The following is a 17,883-nucleotide window of genomic DNA, read 5'->3' on the forward strand; positions in this document are numbered from 1 at the left end:
AAGATCATAATAATGTCCTGACGGAGTTGACATGTAAAAGCTGTGACCACCCTGATATCAACATTGTTTGTTTAAAATATCAAACAATTGACTGCTTGTCAGACCAGGTGCTCCACTGTTGCAACAAATACAAACGGGTCTTGGAAAAGGAGTCTTCAGGCTAAATCTGTCGACAATATTTTCTGATTAATTTAAGACTTTTAAAAAACCTGACGGAGTTGACGGGAGACGTGGGACACACATTTGATATGAGATATCTAATGGAAAATATAAATTAAAATTATTGTGTATATTGTTTGCTATGTTGTTGACAATCTACTTTAATTTAGTATGTATATTTATGTGATTGTGACAGTATTAGACACTTTTTTAGCAGTTTGAAATTATGACCACTTGCTGGGGACAGGCTAAATACAGGCGTTTTTGGGTACAGTGCCTGCTTTTAACTAATTCAGATGGCATATGAAAACAATTATAATGAAATTAATGGCATAATAATACACAACTGTATTACATTTAACTTTGCAAGTGCTTTTATTTTTATTAAATTAATTTATTTTTAACAATAATAAGGCTCTTATGTGTGGGACATGTTTTTTCCACTTTTGTCCCTCATCTCAAGAATGAGTGAGGGGGCAAATAAAAGTTTGTAAAAGTGTGTTGCCTTGTTGGACATGGGTGTATAGTGACACCTATTGACACCGTGAGACAACTGCAGCAGTTAGAACGGCATGTGAACAATTCCTGGTGGAGAAAAAGAACAAAATGTATTGTAAATGCTGGTGGACAATTTGGACAAAGTAGGCGACTCAGCCCCACTTGTGAGTGTCAAAGTAGCCTATAGATATTCCTGGTCATAGTACTTGCTTTTAAAAAGTCAAAAGTAGTCTAGGCTACATTTTCTTTACATTGCTGTATTGACTATTGACATGTCCCCCAGCAATGGATGGAAACATCCCTTAGGGCTTTTTGTGTTAGCCTATCCTTTTAGCATCATTGTATAATTGTACCTCTGTACTATTTGCAAACTGTTAAGTTAATAAAGTATTCAATCAATCAATCAAAAAAACCAAAACAACAACACTGACTTGGTGGGTTCGAACTGTGCTCTCTGTGATATTTCATCAAACCCCCCCCCCCGTTGTCGTTCTATAGCCCTACAGATAAGAAACACATCATCAGAAATAGAGAGAGAGAGAGAGAGAGAGAGAGAGAGAGAGAGAGAGAGAGAGAGAGAGAGAGAGAGAGAGAGAGAGAGAGAGAGAGAGAGAGAGAGAGAGAACGAATTAATTTAAAACATGGCCTATTTCTGGTAACATTGTTTGTATAATATACAGAATATTATAGCATGTGGAATAGTCCCAATATTATTGGAAACAAGATGTCTCAGGAGCCTACTAAAGCGGTGGCTGAATGGTTCGTACCATTTCAAGCAGTGACCAGCTGCACAAAATTAAATAATCATATTATTACTTCTTGAGTATTTCCAATTTCCAATACTTTTACTTCTACTCCATACATCTCGGATCCAGATATTGTATTTTTACTCCATTACATTTATTGGAAGACTTTAATTACTATAGTACTTTTTTGATTATTATTACAAAACATATAGGCCTACATTAACCACTTCAGCCCTATATACATTTTGGCCATTTGAAAATAGCAGATCTACAAGTTCACAATGGTACGTGAGTACTTTTTCCACCACTGCAGATAGGCATTATGAGCTGAATAGGGGCAATGAGCCATTCAAAATATGATAAATATCCCATCTCAAATATATATTGCGTGATATATTTCCAAAACATAAATGTCAGTGTATCATTCTCTTTTATGTTTCTATAGAGGCAAGCGACACGACCACAAAGAAAGAGTTATGGACCATTTAATGATCTGTAGAAGTATGTTAAACAACCATTTATTTTACAGTTTAAAATGTCCTCATGGAGGAACAGCAAAGTACACTCAAAATGAAGATTGATCAAAAGACAAAGTTTTAAGATTAATCATTTTTCTTTTCCTTTAAGTTTTTTTTTTTTTTCTTCTCATTTGTTTATCAAAAATTATAAGTGCCTTCAACATAACCATGAGAGTATTCAGCCTGCAGTCATAAAAATATTTACACCACAAAACTGACATGGTTTTACTTTCAGCATCGGTTTTTTTGCGCACCTAGCTCCTGTCTCTTTCAGACTGCTTTGTTTTGTCACACAAAACATAAATGAGGACCCTGAAGAGAGACAAAAACAAAACAAAACAAAAACAAAAACATTCACAAGAGCACAGATTTAGGACATGATTATTTACAGCTTGGCTCAAGGAGACACTAGCTCAGGGGAGAGATAGGAAACAATTAACATCCATTGACAGCATGATTTACAGTTCAAGTCACATTCGTTGCCTTATGATTTTTTTGTTTTTTAAATATATATATATTTTTACTTCACCCTTTAAGTTTCAAAATAAAGCATGCTCAACTGCTGTGAGACCATTTGCCTCTAAACTAACCTCAGGGTACAGTTGTGTTAGTATCTGGGAGGAGTATTTCTCAGACCCGACAGCAGGGGGCAGTGGAGGACAAACATCTGGGAGGACAATGCTCTGATAAAACGGCAGGGGGCAGTGAAGGACAAACATCTCATAACATACAGACTAATGTAGACCAGTAGCTTCTAATATAACTGCTTTCATCATAGACATGAATGAGGATAGAATTTCTGAATAGAATAGTGTACTGCGGTAACAGAGCCGAGTTGGTGACCAATACAAAAGAAAGAAAGACCAAACGAAAAGAAAAAAAAGGAAAGAAGTTCTGCCATCTGATTGGCAATACAAAGTCAAGTATGAAAATAGGTTATTGATTTTCTTTTTTTCCCACCTCATTCTTTTAGTTAATGATTATGTTTGTTTTAGCGTTTCAAAAAGACATTTTGGCACAGAATCAATTAAGAAACAAATGTGTGTGAACATTGGGCTTTATAGGGAACCCTTGCTCCATTCCTCTCCTCCCCCTGCCCCAAATCCCCACCCCACCCTAAAAAAACAAACAAGAACAACAACAACAACCAAATAAACAGACAAAATTACAAAAACACGAGAACGAAAGAAAACACCGACATTGGATGATCTGTCTTGTAAAATAATCCACTTGGTCTCCATACATTTCTTCAGTCTTTAAATATTCATATTTACAGTTTCACAATTGTCCACGTTTACCCTTAGGCTTAAAGAAGAGTCAAAGTAATATAAACAAATGATATATTCTTTATATAGTCCCCTGTTGAGGCATTGAGTGTAAACTGTACAACTCTTGAACATCCCCTCATGAGTTCCTCGGGGAAGGAACACTTGAGGAACAGAGTTGACTCTGGAAATGAAGTAGAAGAACGTTGGCTGTTGGCGAAGGAGCAAAGCGGTGTGATGATTCATCAGGCTGACATGATTCTCAATCATTGTTCCTGGCAAAGATTTTTATTTTATCTTGCGCAAACATGGCTGGTCAACTGGTCTGGAGTATTAACATCATAACATGAATCATTTAATACTCAAAAATCTGTACAAAGTTCACAATTGATTTATTTTCTTCTCTTAACGTAGTGCAATGACTGATCAGATCGGTTCTCAATAAAAGAAAGTAAAATAAATCACAATCATTATTTCGAGGAAAGCAAAAAAAATATCCCTTCAGAGGTTTTTTGATCAGGTGCTTCGTCCCCTTTTGAAAGTTTTGAAATTCAGGATGCTGATCTGCGACACCTCTGATGATGCACAAAATGAAATGAGCAACCAAAAATCTCCACGGTCCACCCTTCCATGTGCTCTCAGTAAAAGGCACAGCGTTCAGGAATTAGAGGTGGATGGATGACTTAAGGACTCGGTGACGTGAAGAAGTAAAAGTGAGTGCATGTTTAAATCAATAAGAAAAGGTCAAACCCATTAAAAAGAAAAAAGGAAAAACAATGAGGCATTTCCAGCTTTTCAAAACTGGATGAATCCAAAAAGGCTGGTGTTGGCTTGGTTCTGGAAAGAATGGAGGTAATTTACACAGAGGCGATGACAATCATGAGGTGGGGCGAAATGCTGGAGATGCTGTTGAGGAGATCCGGGGCCAGGCGGGACAGATGGTTCTCCGAGAACTCGCACGGTGGAAAGATCTGCACCACGTAGGCTGGCTGTGGATTGAAAGATGAGAACACATTAAATTAAATAGCTTCTTCAGTCAGTGTGGCAATATTTATACATTTAACCCTAGAACACTAAACATCCTTTTTGTCACACCATCGCTAAACACGGGTATATTTTACACAATGTAAAATATTCCATAAATATTTCTCATAAAAATATATTGAAGTACAGCAATACATGGCAACTTGAGGTACTCTTCTTTAATATTTCATCATGGCTTTTCACAAAATAAGAGAAAAATATGGGGGCAAAATCGGTGAAAAATGTGGGTATTATTTTAAAAAATATTCCTGAAAAAAGTATAATGGAGCTGGGAACTTTGGTCTCCTTTGGTCCACCCATTCCTGGGACAGAAAAACAACAACATTGGTGTGGGTGCATGGGATATTTCTATATCACATAGGCCTGACTCACACCTTCACAACAGATTGATGTATAGCTGATGCATGAGACTTGTCAGTAAACAAGTCTCATACATCTAGCATGCATCAATGTTGTATGCTAGATCGAAAGGTGTGAGTGAAGCCTTAGAAAAAACCAGGGGTGTGGGCTCTGGGCAGGGAAACAAACCTATGATGTCACTGAGCATCATGAAGGTACTGAAACACTCACCCACCTCAAACATTATGAAAATTACAATAATATAATTGTCCGGGTGAAAATCACCCGTGTTTAGTGTTCTAGGGCTAAAAAGACAACGGCATACTGTATCAACCCGGGTAATATTCAAAAATCACAGCCAGTGGCAAGTAAGTAAGTAAGCGATGCATAGGCTACTCTGTTTGACGAGTGTGTGCTGGTATTCAGGTTAATTCATTCATTCAGTTTTATTTATTCTCGAAATTACACTGAGTAATTGAACTCATTTTCAGTGTCGTCGAGTAATACTGAAAGAGTGTCTCTTGGAAATAGTTCAGGTTAATGACTGACAGAGGTGAGCAGGCAAGGTCACCGGCCAGGCTGACCATAGGGAATGAAAGGAGGCAGAGGATTCTCTTTGGCCACGGTGTGGCAATTTACTTGGCAATCGTGGTGTGTGTGGTACACACGATGTGTGTGATTTGTTCTTGGACGCACACGGTTTGAGCCTGAGGTTTGAAGAAAGGTGGTAGTTCTGGAGGTTGAGACAAGAGGAAGAGGCCACACGGTGTGGTGATCTGAGCATTCATCAGGGAATGAGTGCAGCTAGTTCTACTTATATAGCCTCCCACACCTGTGTGTGGCCAATGAACAAGCTGCCACTCACTCAGGCTTGATTGGGTGTCAGTGACTCTCCATGAGCCTTTTGACAAATACAATATCATATATTTAAAAAATAACCATTACAATCAGAAGATCAGGAGAAGGTTAACGAAAGGTATACATGTTAATTACATAGGTTACAAATAGAGGATAAGACAAATTTCAAAATGATCTAAAAACAGTTACATATTGTGGGGATCTGTATGCTCGCTCCAATGTGTTCAATTTTTATATAGTTTGCAGGTCATTCCATGTATTAGGGCCACAGAAGATAAAAGCAGATCTACCAGTTCAGAGTTAACTTTTGGTACCTTGAATTTGGTGAAATGACTTGATCTGGTGTGGTAGGGTTCAGAGTCCCATTTCAGAAATTATGAGATGTATTTGGACAATCTCCAAGCATGGCTTTATACAAGAACAGGTGACAATGCAGTTGTCGTCTCTCTGTCAGGGAGGTGGTAGCTATGTGTGGGCTCTGGTATTCAGGCGGTACGACTCTATTTGATGAGTGTGCGTGTCTTCAGCTCATGTGTTGCACTGTCTCCTGTTTGTGTTTAATTAGAGTAATTGGTGTTGCAATCAGCTGCAGCTGTTTATGCCGTGCTCATAAATAAATACACATGTACTGTATACATACGGATAGACAAACACACATTTGGAGAAGGCGTATGACCGGGTCCCCCGGGAGGTCCTGTGGGAGGTGCTGCGGGAGTATGGGGTGAGATGGACTTTGTTGAGGGCCATCCAATCTATGTACACCCAAAGTGAGAGCTGTGTCCGTGTGCTCGGGAGTAAGTCGGATTCGTTTCCGGTGGGTGTTGGCCTTCGCCAGGGCTGCGCATTGTCACCTATCCAGGATCTCGAGGCGAAGTCGTGGCGGAGAGGGTATTCGGCTCGGTGACCTAAGGGTTGCATCACTGCTTTTTGCAGATTATGTGGTCCTGATGGCACCATCAGTCCAAGACCTTCAGCTTTCACTGGTCCGGTTCGCAGCCGAGTGTACGGCGGCTGGGATGAGGATCAGCGTCTCCAAATCTGAGGCCATGGTTCTCAGCAGGAAACCGGTGGATTGTGCAGTCCGGGTAGGGAATGAGGCATTACCCCAGGTGAAGGAGTTCAAGTATCTCGGGGTCTTGTTTACGAGTGAGGGGAGGACGGAGAAGGAGATCAGCCGCAGAATCGGAGCGGCAGGGGCCATATTGCAGTTGCTGTACCACATTGTTGTGACGAAAAGAGAGTTGAGCCAGAAGGCAAAGCTCTCCGTCTACCGAGCAATCTTCGTTCCTACTCTCACCTATGGACATGAAGTGTGGGTCATGACCGAAAGAATAAGGTTGCGAATACAAGCGGCCAAAATTAGTTTTCTTCAACGGGTGGCTGGCATCTCCACTAGAGATAGGGTGAGAAATTCAGTCACACGAGAGAGACTCGGAGTAGAACCGCTGCTCCTTCGCCTGGAAAGGAGCCAGCTGAGGTGGTTCGGGCATCTGTTTAGGATGCCTCTCGGGCGCCTCCCTAGGGAGGTCCTCGACGCACGTCCCACTGGGAGGAGACCCCGGGGGAAAGACCAAGGCGCAGTTGGAGGAAACACATCGAATCACTGGCCTTGGAACATCTCGGAATCCCCCAGGAGGAAGTCACTAATGTTTCTCTGGAGAGGGAAGTCTGGAGCACTCTGGTGGAGCTGTTGCCCCCGCGACCCGACTACGGATAAGCGGTTGAAGATGGATGGATGGATGGACACGGTCAAATGCAGAGCGGTTGGCACCACTGAAAACAATAAAGGAAGTATTGCAAGGCAATCCATAGAGTCCCAACATACATCAGCAGTGATTGTGGTTGGGTTTAGGGACCTACTCACGACACACTGTGTTCTCTAAGTGTAACCATATAGCAAATTGTATTGTCATCGGCCTTATGGCCTCTAGGGCATTGTTTCCCAAAGACTGGGTCGCGACCCACCGGTGGGTCTAGGCCTAGGGGATCTACTTACTCTGGCCAAGATCTATGATGTAAGGACAGAGAGTCCCTCTCGTCCCCACGCTTCATCATCCTAGGCATTACGGTAGACGGACAAATTTATGGGAACAAATAGAAAGTTAGCATACCTGGTTGGAGCCAGGATTGGGGACGTTGATGATGCCAGCTGCCTGCTTAGCCTGCAGGTAGGTAATAAAGCCTGTATTGAGGGCTTGTGTCTGACCGAGTACATCCTCCTGGTCTCGACCACAGGGCAGGGCCAGTAGCAAGCAGTAGTCATTCTCCACCTGTCATGGATGACAACCACAATTAAGTCTTAAAGCGTCAGATTTTTGGACTTAAAGCTGTAGGAAAAACTTGCCATTAATATAGTGGTTGCAAAGGTATCAATTGATTGCCTGAGTCCCGTGGTGGGAGTTCTGGTCTACTTTGGACGAAAGTTGCTCTATATGGTAGAAATAGGTCAACAATACAAATGACGCTAGGTTTTTGGATTAATTTATTTTGAATTAGTGGCCCCGCACCAACTGACCGGAACTTCATATTCACCTAAACCAGACCAGAATTCCCACCATGGGACTCAATTAATGCCTTTTCAACCACTATATTAATGAAAAACACGTATATTAAGTCAAATATGGAAATGCATTATTTGAAGTAAACACCGTAGCCAGTATCACTTTTTCTAAGTAACTTTATAAACCAAAACACTTACAGTCATTCTGCGGGCCACACTTTCCAGCTGGGAGGCCTCTAATCTCATTCTCTGGGCAATGCGAAGAAGCAGAGGACCTCCGTCAGGGGGTGGCAGGGAGCGCTGTGCCAATATGGTGTTGCCAGAAACAAAGTGCAGCTGGACAGCAGCCTGGTCATTCTTTAGTGCCAATAGACCTTGCCATACAATTGGGTATTTCTGTAAAAAGAAATCACAAGGAAGTTACATTTTGTTCCTTGTAGCCTTGCACAGACACGTCATGAGTGCCCATACCCTAAGTCGGGTTGGCATTTCTGTGTGGAGTTTGCTTAAAATGGTAAATGGTAAATTTATATAGCGCCTTTAACCATGGCGCTTTACATAGATTGTGCATTACATTCACCCATTCACACACACATTCATACACTGATGGCAGTGGAAACCATGCAAGGCTCCAACCAGCACATCAGGAGCAATTAGGGGTTCAGTGTCTTGCTCAAGGACACTTCGACACTAACTCTGGGGGAGCCCACAGGGATCGAAATGGCAACCTTGCGGTTACCATCAGTTACCCCTGATCCACCGCCGGCGCCACCCCCATGCATGTTCTCCCAGTGTCCCCTACAAAAACATGCAGTAATCCTGGTCTCTAAACTGCCTCCTCCTGGCCAGCCCAGGCACCTGATGGAGGGGAAAGGAACTGGTTGGAATAACGTGTTCCTTCCACGTGCTACGTCCAACCAGAGAAACTCCCCCCTGTCAGGTGAAAAGAAGCGGCTTGGACGCTCATGGATTGAAGGAAACATGAGGTGAGTCCATTGCTCTCCCCAGGTTGGCAGAGGGAGTGTAGGATTACACTAGACAATTGACACTGGGTGAAAAAAATGGGTTACAAAATCGTGTGATAAATAAATATATATAATTAAAAAAGGGAAGAAAACTAAAAACAAAGTCATGAGTAAGGTTCATTCAAATGCTGTTCTTCGCTGAGGCTCCATACCGTCATAAGCTGCACCATGTCGATGGAACGGTGTCCAGAATGCTCCAGCTTGGAATCAGGTCTCATCTGCGATGACGTTGAAGTTAGTGCTGCTGCTGCTGCTGAAGGAGTTTGCAGGAAGGTTGGTGGGCCCTTCTGGACAGATAGCTCTGGCTTATGGGAAAAAGCCATGGGAGATGTCATAGGAGATTGGTAGGATGGTGAGACTGCCTCCCTCTGAAATCGGGACAGGTGTGAAAGTTCCATGGAGGTAGAATGGCGAAGGTGGGGACTCTCTGACTTGGAGTCTCCTCCCCCGAGGGATCTGGCTGAGAGTGACTGAGATAATTTGCCTCTGTGAGCCAGCTCAGCATCTGTTTGGACCTGATTAATACAAATATACAAACTTAATATTAATACCAATATGTGATGCACATGATAACTTTTAAAGATGAAGTGCTGTGATTGTTGTACTTTTTCTGTTTTGTCTATGGAGTTAACATTATCTAGACATCCCCTCAGGTGTGGTTAGAGAATATTGAAATATGCCTTCCCTGTGTATTTTTGGTTTCTTCCTGAAAGCTGAAAGCCTTTGAGTCAAAACGCCCAATCGAAATGACAGTGATATAGTAACATCACAGTATCATCCTCTCCCCTACCCCCCCCCCCCCCCCCCCTTATCATACAACAACAGCTGTGGGTGTGGCTTCAGTTCAGTTAGACCACCACCCACCAGGCGACCACATAGAAACATTTTAACACTTTCTGTACACTTTTTTGAAAAATAAAAATAAAAATCTTTCTCCTAGTATAATCATAGTACCTGATGATAATGTTTTAGGGGTGGGGGGACAATCACAGCATTCCATCTTTATGAATTACACAAAAACATGGATCCAAAATGCTAATGTGAAGTTTATAATACTAACCTGTGATGGTGTGATGCCACGCTGAGCCAGATTTAATCCCATTGGAGTATGTCCTGAAAACTGAGAAGGGAAACCCTGCATGTCCCGGAAAACCGGGAAGGAGACAGAGTTTCCTGGGTGCATCAGCTGCACCCCTTGAGGCGACACCATGACAGAGCCAGCCGGATGGACTCCCATGATCCTACTTTCGGGATGGGGTGGGTGTGACATCTTCCCCTCCAATGCTTTAGGCATCTCTTTCCCCGTTGGTCCTATGCTCTTGCCCATTAAGGGATTCTTGGATGGCACAGCGATGTTGCTGGAGGCGGTTGTTCCAGCCTCTGGAGTGCGAGACTGACGTACGTCTGTGGCCCCCTGCTCTCCCAGCTGATGCTGGTGCATGAGGATGCGCTGGTGCATGTCCCTATACTGGTCCAAGCGCAAACCTGTGTGGAGCCCCCGGTGGTCGCTCTGCATGATCATTACGTCTGGCTGGAGTGGAGGTGCCGCAGGCCGGCTCAGTGCTTGGTGAAAGTGCCTCGTGTCCTCTTCAGCTCTGCCGCTTCCACCAGTTGATGTCACTGACTGGGGCCCTGGGTGGGACTGCAGCACCATATCTCTTATTATATTAGGCTGAGGCGTGTTTGCGCGATGCAGAGGCCCGGGGCGAGGAGACGGCAGAGAATCAGATCGCCTTCCGTAGTTAATTGTCGACATCGATGGGCTGTTCATCCTGACCTCGTGAGCCATTGACTGAGTGGCATTATGAGGTTGCATTATGACTGACGACTGCTCCGGGTGTGGGTGATGCATGTTAGAATGGTACTGAGGCATGCCAGGACCCAGAACAACAGAAGTGCCAATGGGAGAACTGCTTGGGGGGCCAGCTTTGGCAAAAGGTGAAGGGGAGTGAACGGTTCTTCGTGGTGACTGCGGTTCTTGCTTTAGGTGTGGAGCTGACCGTTCAGTGGGGATGCCGGGATTGGGGCTCATGCAGGCTCCAGCCAGTGAGGGGTGATGTGGACTCATGACTGGACTTAGATTAGACTGTTGAACTGGCTTGACTATGTCCATCTTTCTTGATACAGGTTCAACTCCATGTCCTCTTTTTCCATGCTGCTGCTGTATCACAGCTTGGTTGTACATCAAGACTTGAGAGCTGTTGATTGGCTGTTGGAAGAGCTTAACTACCCCACCCTGGGATCCTGTGTGATACACAACTTCATTTTTATCAGACACAGGACTCTCATGCTTAATACTAGAAATAACAGGTTGGGAGTTGTAGGACTGGCCACTGTGGCCAGTCAAGAGTACACCTGTGTGCCCATAAGCTGTGGGTGTTGGAGGTCCTTTTGGGGTTGGCGGTTGGGATGATGGAGTGATTGGCTCTTGCTTAATCTGAGATTTGGACACAGACTGCTGAAACTCTATGTCGCCAGCACTTGCTTGGGGAATCTGACTAATTTTGGCTCTCATCCTCTGTGGTCCTTCAGTTTTCTGACCTGAGTAACTGAGAACTACAACACCCTCTGATGTATTGACCCTTAGGCCAGGGCCTGAACCTGCGTTGTAAGGAGTGTTCTCAACAACGGATCGTCCTCTGGTTGCATCTTCCACTGTGTCCATACCATGGTATCGGCTATTCTCATTAGCACTTGACCGAAATTTCTGTTTGGGGTGTGATAGGCTAGTGTTTCGGTTGCTTAGGGAAATTCTGGGTGTTTCCTCCGTGTCATAGGGCAATGGAATTCGACTGATAACTGAGGTAGTAGGAGACGAAATTACTGAATGCTGCAACTTCTCCCCACAGTTTTGTTGGGACTCGGTCAGTGGAGATGGTTTATGGTGTGTGAACTGGGGTGGCAAAGGTGGTCTTTCCTCAAGGTGCCCGTGCCTTGAACTCACTGCATCCGAGGGATTTTCATTTTCTGACATCCGAGCAGGGTCTGACAGCACGGATGTTACCATGGTGGTGGGGATGGCATTGCTGTTTGATGCAGTCACATATTTAGGTTCCATTAGTATTTTTCTTAAGGTGCTAGAGCTAGGATCAATGTCTGAAGCCTTGGTGTCAGGAGGCATTGTTGGATTCCCTGCAGGGGCTGCAAGTGCAGTTACTACTGGTGCAGAGGATGTTACTGCTGTAATTTGAGAAGAAGGAGCAACATAGATGCGACTTTCCTCGGATCTTGGAACCCAGTCCGGGGAGACTGGAATTTTGCCAGGCATCTGTAGAGGTACATTGAATTGGGATATAGGTGGTGTGCGTGCAGGAGTGGAGGAGAGTATGGGGGCAGATGCCTCTGTTGCTTTGAGACGTCTTTTACAATTAGAATTACTACTTGCTCCTGTGTGAAAGGCAGATTCTTGGGGTACAGGCTGCTCCACTACAGGTTGCTCTGCCTCTTTGGGGGTTTCTACAGTCATTGCACTTGTAATGTCGCGCTTGCAAGTTGCAGCAGAAGTGACTACAGAAGCTGCTGCTGTTGAGGTAACTGTAACAGCAGCTGCCTTTGAATTTACAGTCTCTAGATCTTCTGGGATAGACTCTGGTAGCTTGACTGGAGAGGGCACCGGCTCTGGAACCTCTTCAGTCTCCCTTTTTTTGATCGGTGTACCTTTACGAGTCCTTGGCTTTTTTGGAGTCTTGGCTCGGGCCTTTCCTGCTTTCTTAGGTGTTTCAGGTAAAATTGAGTCTCTAGGTACCGTGACAGACTGTTCAGCCGTCTTAGCATCTGTCCCAAGCAGTTTTGGACATGGTGTCAATACTCCCACATCTGCATCTGCAGCAAGAATATTGTTGATGGCCAAGTGAGTTTCAGGCTCCATAATCTCATTGGAGGAGGATGATGATGATATCAGGGGATCAGGGGTAGGAATACTATCCGTGTAAGTAGGAGGAGCAGTGAACCCATCTGCATCTCCAGATATATCTTCAGCAGTAATTGAATCAATGGCAGCTGCCAGTTCAGTTTCACTTGCAGGGTTAGCTGGCTTTTCCTCCTCAACCTCAACCTCTGGCTCCACTACCACAGGAGGAAGTATGGCAGGTGGCTCTGCAGATGGCTCCTTATACGGTCGAGGTGGTTGCTCTACAGTAAGTTTTGCAATATTTTCAACCGCTTGCTCCAGCTCCATCTGCCTTGCCAAAAGAGCAGCAGCTGGATCAGCAGGGGTTTCAGGTTCTGATAGATCTTCTTCCTTTTCTTGTGGACTAAGCTCATCTGCTTCTTTTTTAATATCTGTGCCCTTTTTCTCCTCATTCTCCTGTTCTTCTGGGTTGGATTTTGTCAAAGATAATTCAGTTTCAACCTCATCTGAAGGAAGTAAACCTTTAACATCATCAACACTCACACGGATTTCCAGATTTCTTAGGCTGTGTGATTTATCTTCAGAACACGACTTGGTATTTCTTTTCAACCGTGGCGCTTTTATTTTACTGATCTTTTCAGGTTGCTGTCTTTTCTCTGAATGAGCAGGTTCCATCTTCTCCATGTCCTCTTCAGCAGAGCTCTTTCCACCTTGATCTTTTAGCTCCTTTGCCTTTACGTGTACCGGTGAGCTCATGTTTCCGTCCTTTTCTGAAATATTCTCATCTAATTCTTCAACTTGAGATTTAGTGTCCGACTCATCAATGCTTTCAATATCATTAGCTGCCTCTGTGGGTGATACAGCTCTCCCAGAGTGTTTATTTGCTTTTTTGTTATCCAAGGTAACAGCAGATGCAGAGAGCTGAGATTGTTGTACTTTCTGAATACGGGGTGAACGCCAACCCTCTGGGCCTGTGATTAAGGGCTCTTTGGTGTCCAAGACTTCTTCTGTAATTTTCTGTTGATCTCCCTTTATTGGTGACTGATCCTCTGCCCGCTTTCCTCCCTTTTTAGGTGGACGACCTCGCCCACGAACAGATGGATTCTGAGTTTCTTGCTGTGTTTGTTCTTTATCAGCACCACGTTTGCGCATGGAACGGGGTGATTCAACGGCCTCTTTCCCAGCTTGCTCTCCATCATGTAGTGTGGCGTAAACTGATCTGACATTTCTACGTGTCCGTGTCCTCCCGTGTATCAAGCTTGACTCAATGTTTTGTTCTGAATCTGAGGCATGACTTGGTGACTTGGCCGTGTTTTTAGGTTCAGTTGATACTTTTGATATCTCTCCTCTAGGAGATGAGGCCCTTTTGAGTTTTTCTCTGTCAATCCGTTCACTCTTCCGAACTGCAGGTTTCTCATTAGGAGCAGTTTGACATGCTTGTGTTGTGCGTAGTACTGACACATTTGACTTGGTCTTTTTGCTCTTGGGCTGTTTTCGGCTTGGTAATGGTTTAATTTCAGCCTTCAGCTCTGGCATACACACATCATTGAGTGTCTCGGTTTCCTGAGGCTCCACAATGTGTTTAGATTCTTGATTCTCTGTGTTCTCGGTCTTAATGATTTCAGTGTTTTCCGCAAGCTTTGGATAATCTGAGGAGGGGCACTCAGCAGACTCAAAACTACTCAAGGAACCACCAGGAGTGGGGGGCTTATCTTCCAAAGGAGGGTTATGTTCCACTGTCAAGCTGTTTTCTGTTTTTAGTTTCAGTTCTGCTGAATCAACTTTTGGTTTAATTTCAGCATCTGCCTCTGAAAGTACTGGTGGAGGGGAAATAGTTGGTTTAATGGCAACTGGTTTCAAATCTTCCACAGGAGGAGATTGTGGCGGGGATACCTCAAGAACATGTTCTGCCTTTTCTTTTATGACAGAGGTAGTATGTTCTGTGGGTGCAATTATGATCTCTTTCCTTTCTGATGGAGGCGTCTCTCTGGAGGATGAAGCTAATGGTGAAACTGTCAAGATTAGAGAGGGGCCACCTGATTTGTCATCCATTTTCAGTACTGGCTCAGATACCTTGGCGGGCATCTCACTATCACCGTTCTGCAACTCATCTCGTTCTATCTCCACCTTAATAACAACACTCTCAGTGTCTTGTGGAGGGTGATCCTTGTCCTTTTGTTGTTGGATATCCAAAAAACGACTATGGAAAAGAACTATGGGCTCTTGTGGTGTGTCAGCTCCACCAGACACTGGTTGTACCTCAGTAGCCCCTGGTTTAGCAAGAGGCCTACTAACTCCCATCTCAAAATCATGATCTTTGCGCTCTAGACGTTGCAAACGGCGTGAATCCTGTTCAAAGATTGAGCTATGGAGGAAACGAGAGGCAAATAATTCTTGCCGCTCTTGTTCCTGTGGCTTCAGCTCCTCCTTTTTGTCATGAAGCTTCCCTTCAGAATTAGTGCGAATCTTTTTCTTCTTCATGTACCAAGAAGGAATGGGTCTTGGTGCAAGTTCTACCTTCTCCTTGTCTGAACAACTGTGGGAACTTGGAAAGCGAGAGGGAAGAAAGGACCAATTATCTTCTCGGGACGAATACAGTGTCTTGGCTCGATCAAGGAGTGCTTTTGTATCGGGGGTTATAGTCTTATTTAATGCAAAAGAATAAAACTTATTCTTCTCCAATGAACCTGAAAGCTTCAGATCTGTCAACCTCTCCTCACGTTCCCTGAGGATATAAGACAGGGAAGTATTGGTCTTTGGAGAATGGGGCTTGGTCTCACCATCATCATCATCATCTGAATCTGACTGTACCTCTCCAGGCTCTAAATCGTGACCAAGGCGCTTGCGGATGCTCTCTTGTTTCACAATACCACTGGGAAAAGTCATCTCCATCCTGACCGAGTCCGATTTAATACGTCTTTCCCAACGATGCAATAACTCCTCATCACATCCAAGCAATGTTGTCTTAAGCTTGGAGAATTCAGTATTAGGAGAATGAAATCGACTGGCTGTCAAGTCCAAGTTGTATTTCAATGACTCAATGTGTGAGAATATTTTATCATCAGCTGAAGGAGAGGATTTCATCTCTTTATTAGTGACACATAAGGATAGATGGGCATTTTCATCATTTGCAGAAAAGTGTCCAGAGCCTATTCCGGATGCAACATTCTGATCCATGTCATCATTAAACTTTTGGGAACACCCAAAATTACGATCCCTTTTTGCATTGAGAATTTCCAAGTCAAAGTTCTCTAATTTCTTTCGTTTACAGGATAGGAAATCATCATTTGTGACATCCTGAGTTGCTTTTCCTGTATCAAGCCCATAGCAATGCTTTTCAAAGTCATTGGTATCATTACCTTCTGGACTTTCAGATTTGGTAGACTTATCAGGCTCGCCAAGCTTATGTTGTGGCCAACGACTTTGTTCCATTAGTTTTTTGCCGCTAGCAGACTGGTCAAAGTGTGATAGAAGTTGTTCCTCATTTTCAACTGTGTCTCTGTTCTGACCTTCAATACTGATTTCTGGTGAGCCCTGTTTCTGTTGTTCTCTCAATACATCCAGATCAAGACCACTGTCATTGGAAAGCTTTGAGAGACTTGAGCTGCTAAGGTTTTTGAATTCCCCACATTCAGTTTTTAGATAGGGTGGCTCTAATGGATCTGTGGTATCATCAGTCAGCTCTCCTAGCCGGGACTGAAGCTCAAGACTGAGACCCACAGAGTTGCTTTGAGGGTCTTGTTCATCTCTAGGACTGTAAATGGAAAACCTTAGCTCAGATTTATCTTTGCGATGGTCTTTCTTATGCATCCCTTTTAATATGACATTCTTGTCAGCCTCCATCTCCTTAGTACTATCCCCAAGTTTACGGAATCCTAGTCTACCATCCTCCTCCTCGCTCATCCTTTTCAGACGATCTGTTTTTCCAGCAGAGTCTTCAAAACGTCTTTTCCTTGCAGCTAAACGATCAATATCCACAGCACTGTCAAATCCTAGTTCACATTTTCCATGTTTTTTAGATTTCAATTTAGAATCCTTGTCAACAACCTCTACAAGACTTGCCATGCTTTTATCTTTGGGCACCTTTCCGTGCTTAACAATATCACCTTTTGAAGGTTCTAAATGGAAAGGAGGACCCCGCTGCTCAGCGGAAGGTGACGCCAGCCTTGGGCTGTCATTCCCACTCCTTAGTCTTTGTTTTTCGGGGACAGAATGGCCAATTAATTTGCATTCTTTTTCTTTAACACGTGTTAGCTGTACCACACATGGCAAAAGATCTAGCCGTCCTTTACTGGTACCTTCTTTCAGGACCTTGCTAGTTTTACTTCGAAGAGCTGAACCTGGACTAATGTCCCTTTCAAATTCAGGTTCTGTCTCACATGTTGGGATGCTCGGTGATGCCACCCTGAGCTTCTTCAGCCTCTTCTCACTTTTCTCCTTGTCCCCCCTCTCTTTTCTCCCAGCCCGTTTCTCCTTCTCAACCACAGTCACACGTTCGACTTCAAAAACCCGATCCTTTTCGAGCTTATCAGTTTTGTTGTACCTTTCAGCTCGTGCCTTGTCAGGCTTCTCAAATCTGGGTGGGGAGACGGAGCTGCAACTACCGCTTCTTTCTGAGGATCTACAGCAAACACGGCGATCAGAATCGCTCGGTATCCTCTCGGACAGTGACGGAGATGCAGTAGGGCTGGCAGGGCGACGAGAGGGAACGTGAGACGGACTTTGGCTGCGCTCTATTGTCCTCCTCCCGTGATCTCGTCCACGGTCCGTTTCAAAGCGCTCCCTCTCTCTTTCACGTTCCCGTTGTAGATAGCTGTATTTGCGAATGTCTTGCTCGTATGGGTCTGCTCTGAATTCTCTGTACTCTCGGGGGTCTTCAAAGTATTGTGGATCATAGTAATCTCCTTGATACGGGTCCCATTCTGCATAGAATTCGCGACTCCTGGCAGGATATTTACGACGCAGTTCATCAGTGAATGTCCCAGGCGTCCGTGCATTTTCATAATACGGTGGTCGCTCTGCTGGAAATTCATATTGCGTCCGCCGCTCATCTCTGGCAAGAAATAAAACAAAACATGAAA

The 17,883-nt window shown here is 44.1% G+C and overlaps 1 protein-coding gene across 2 annotated transcripts in view; it reads right to left on the bottom strand.

Moving 5' to 3' along the window:
* Window positions 1–1,887: 1,887 nt before the first annotated feature.
* The window catches only part of spen (spen family transcriptional repressor), a 37,748-nt gene continuing 21,752 nt past the window's right edge, over window positions 1,888–17,883 (bottom strand). For both annotated transcript variants that reach the window (XM_083769207.1, XM_083769206.1), the window contains exons 11-15: window positions 10,013–17,855; window positions 9,105–9,467; window positions 8,126–8,323; window positions 7,539–7,697; window positions 1,888–4,175 (exon numbers count right to left, since the gene is read on the bottom strand). In XM_083769207.1, coding sequence (XP_083625333.1) covers window positions 4,044–4,175; window positions 7,539–7,697; window positions 8,126–8,323; window positions 9,105–9,467; window positions 10,013–17,855 — 8,695 coding nt within the window. In that variant the 3' untranslated portion in view covers window positions 1,888–4,043. The remainder of the gene's footprint in view (window positions 4,176–7,538; window positions 7,698–8,125; window positions 8,324–9,104; window positions 9,468–10,012; window positions 17,856–17,883) is intronic.

The sequence above is a fragment of the Protomyctophum parallelum genome, assembly GCF_964188405.1.
Source record: "Protomyctophum parallelum genome assembly, chromosome: 7".
Classification (NCBI taxonomy): Eukaryota; Metazoa; Chordata; class Actinopteri; order Myctophiformes; family Myctophidae; genus Protomyctophum; species Protomyctophum parallelum.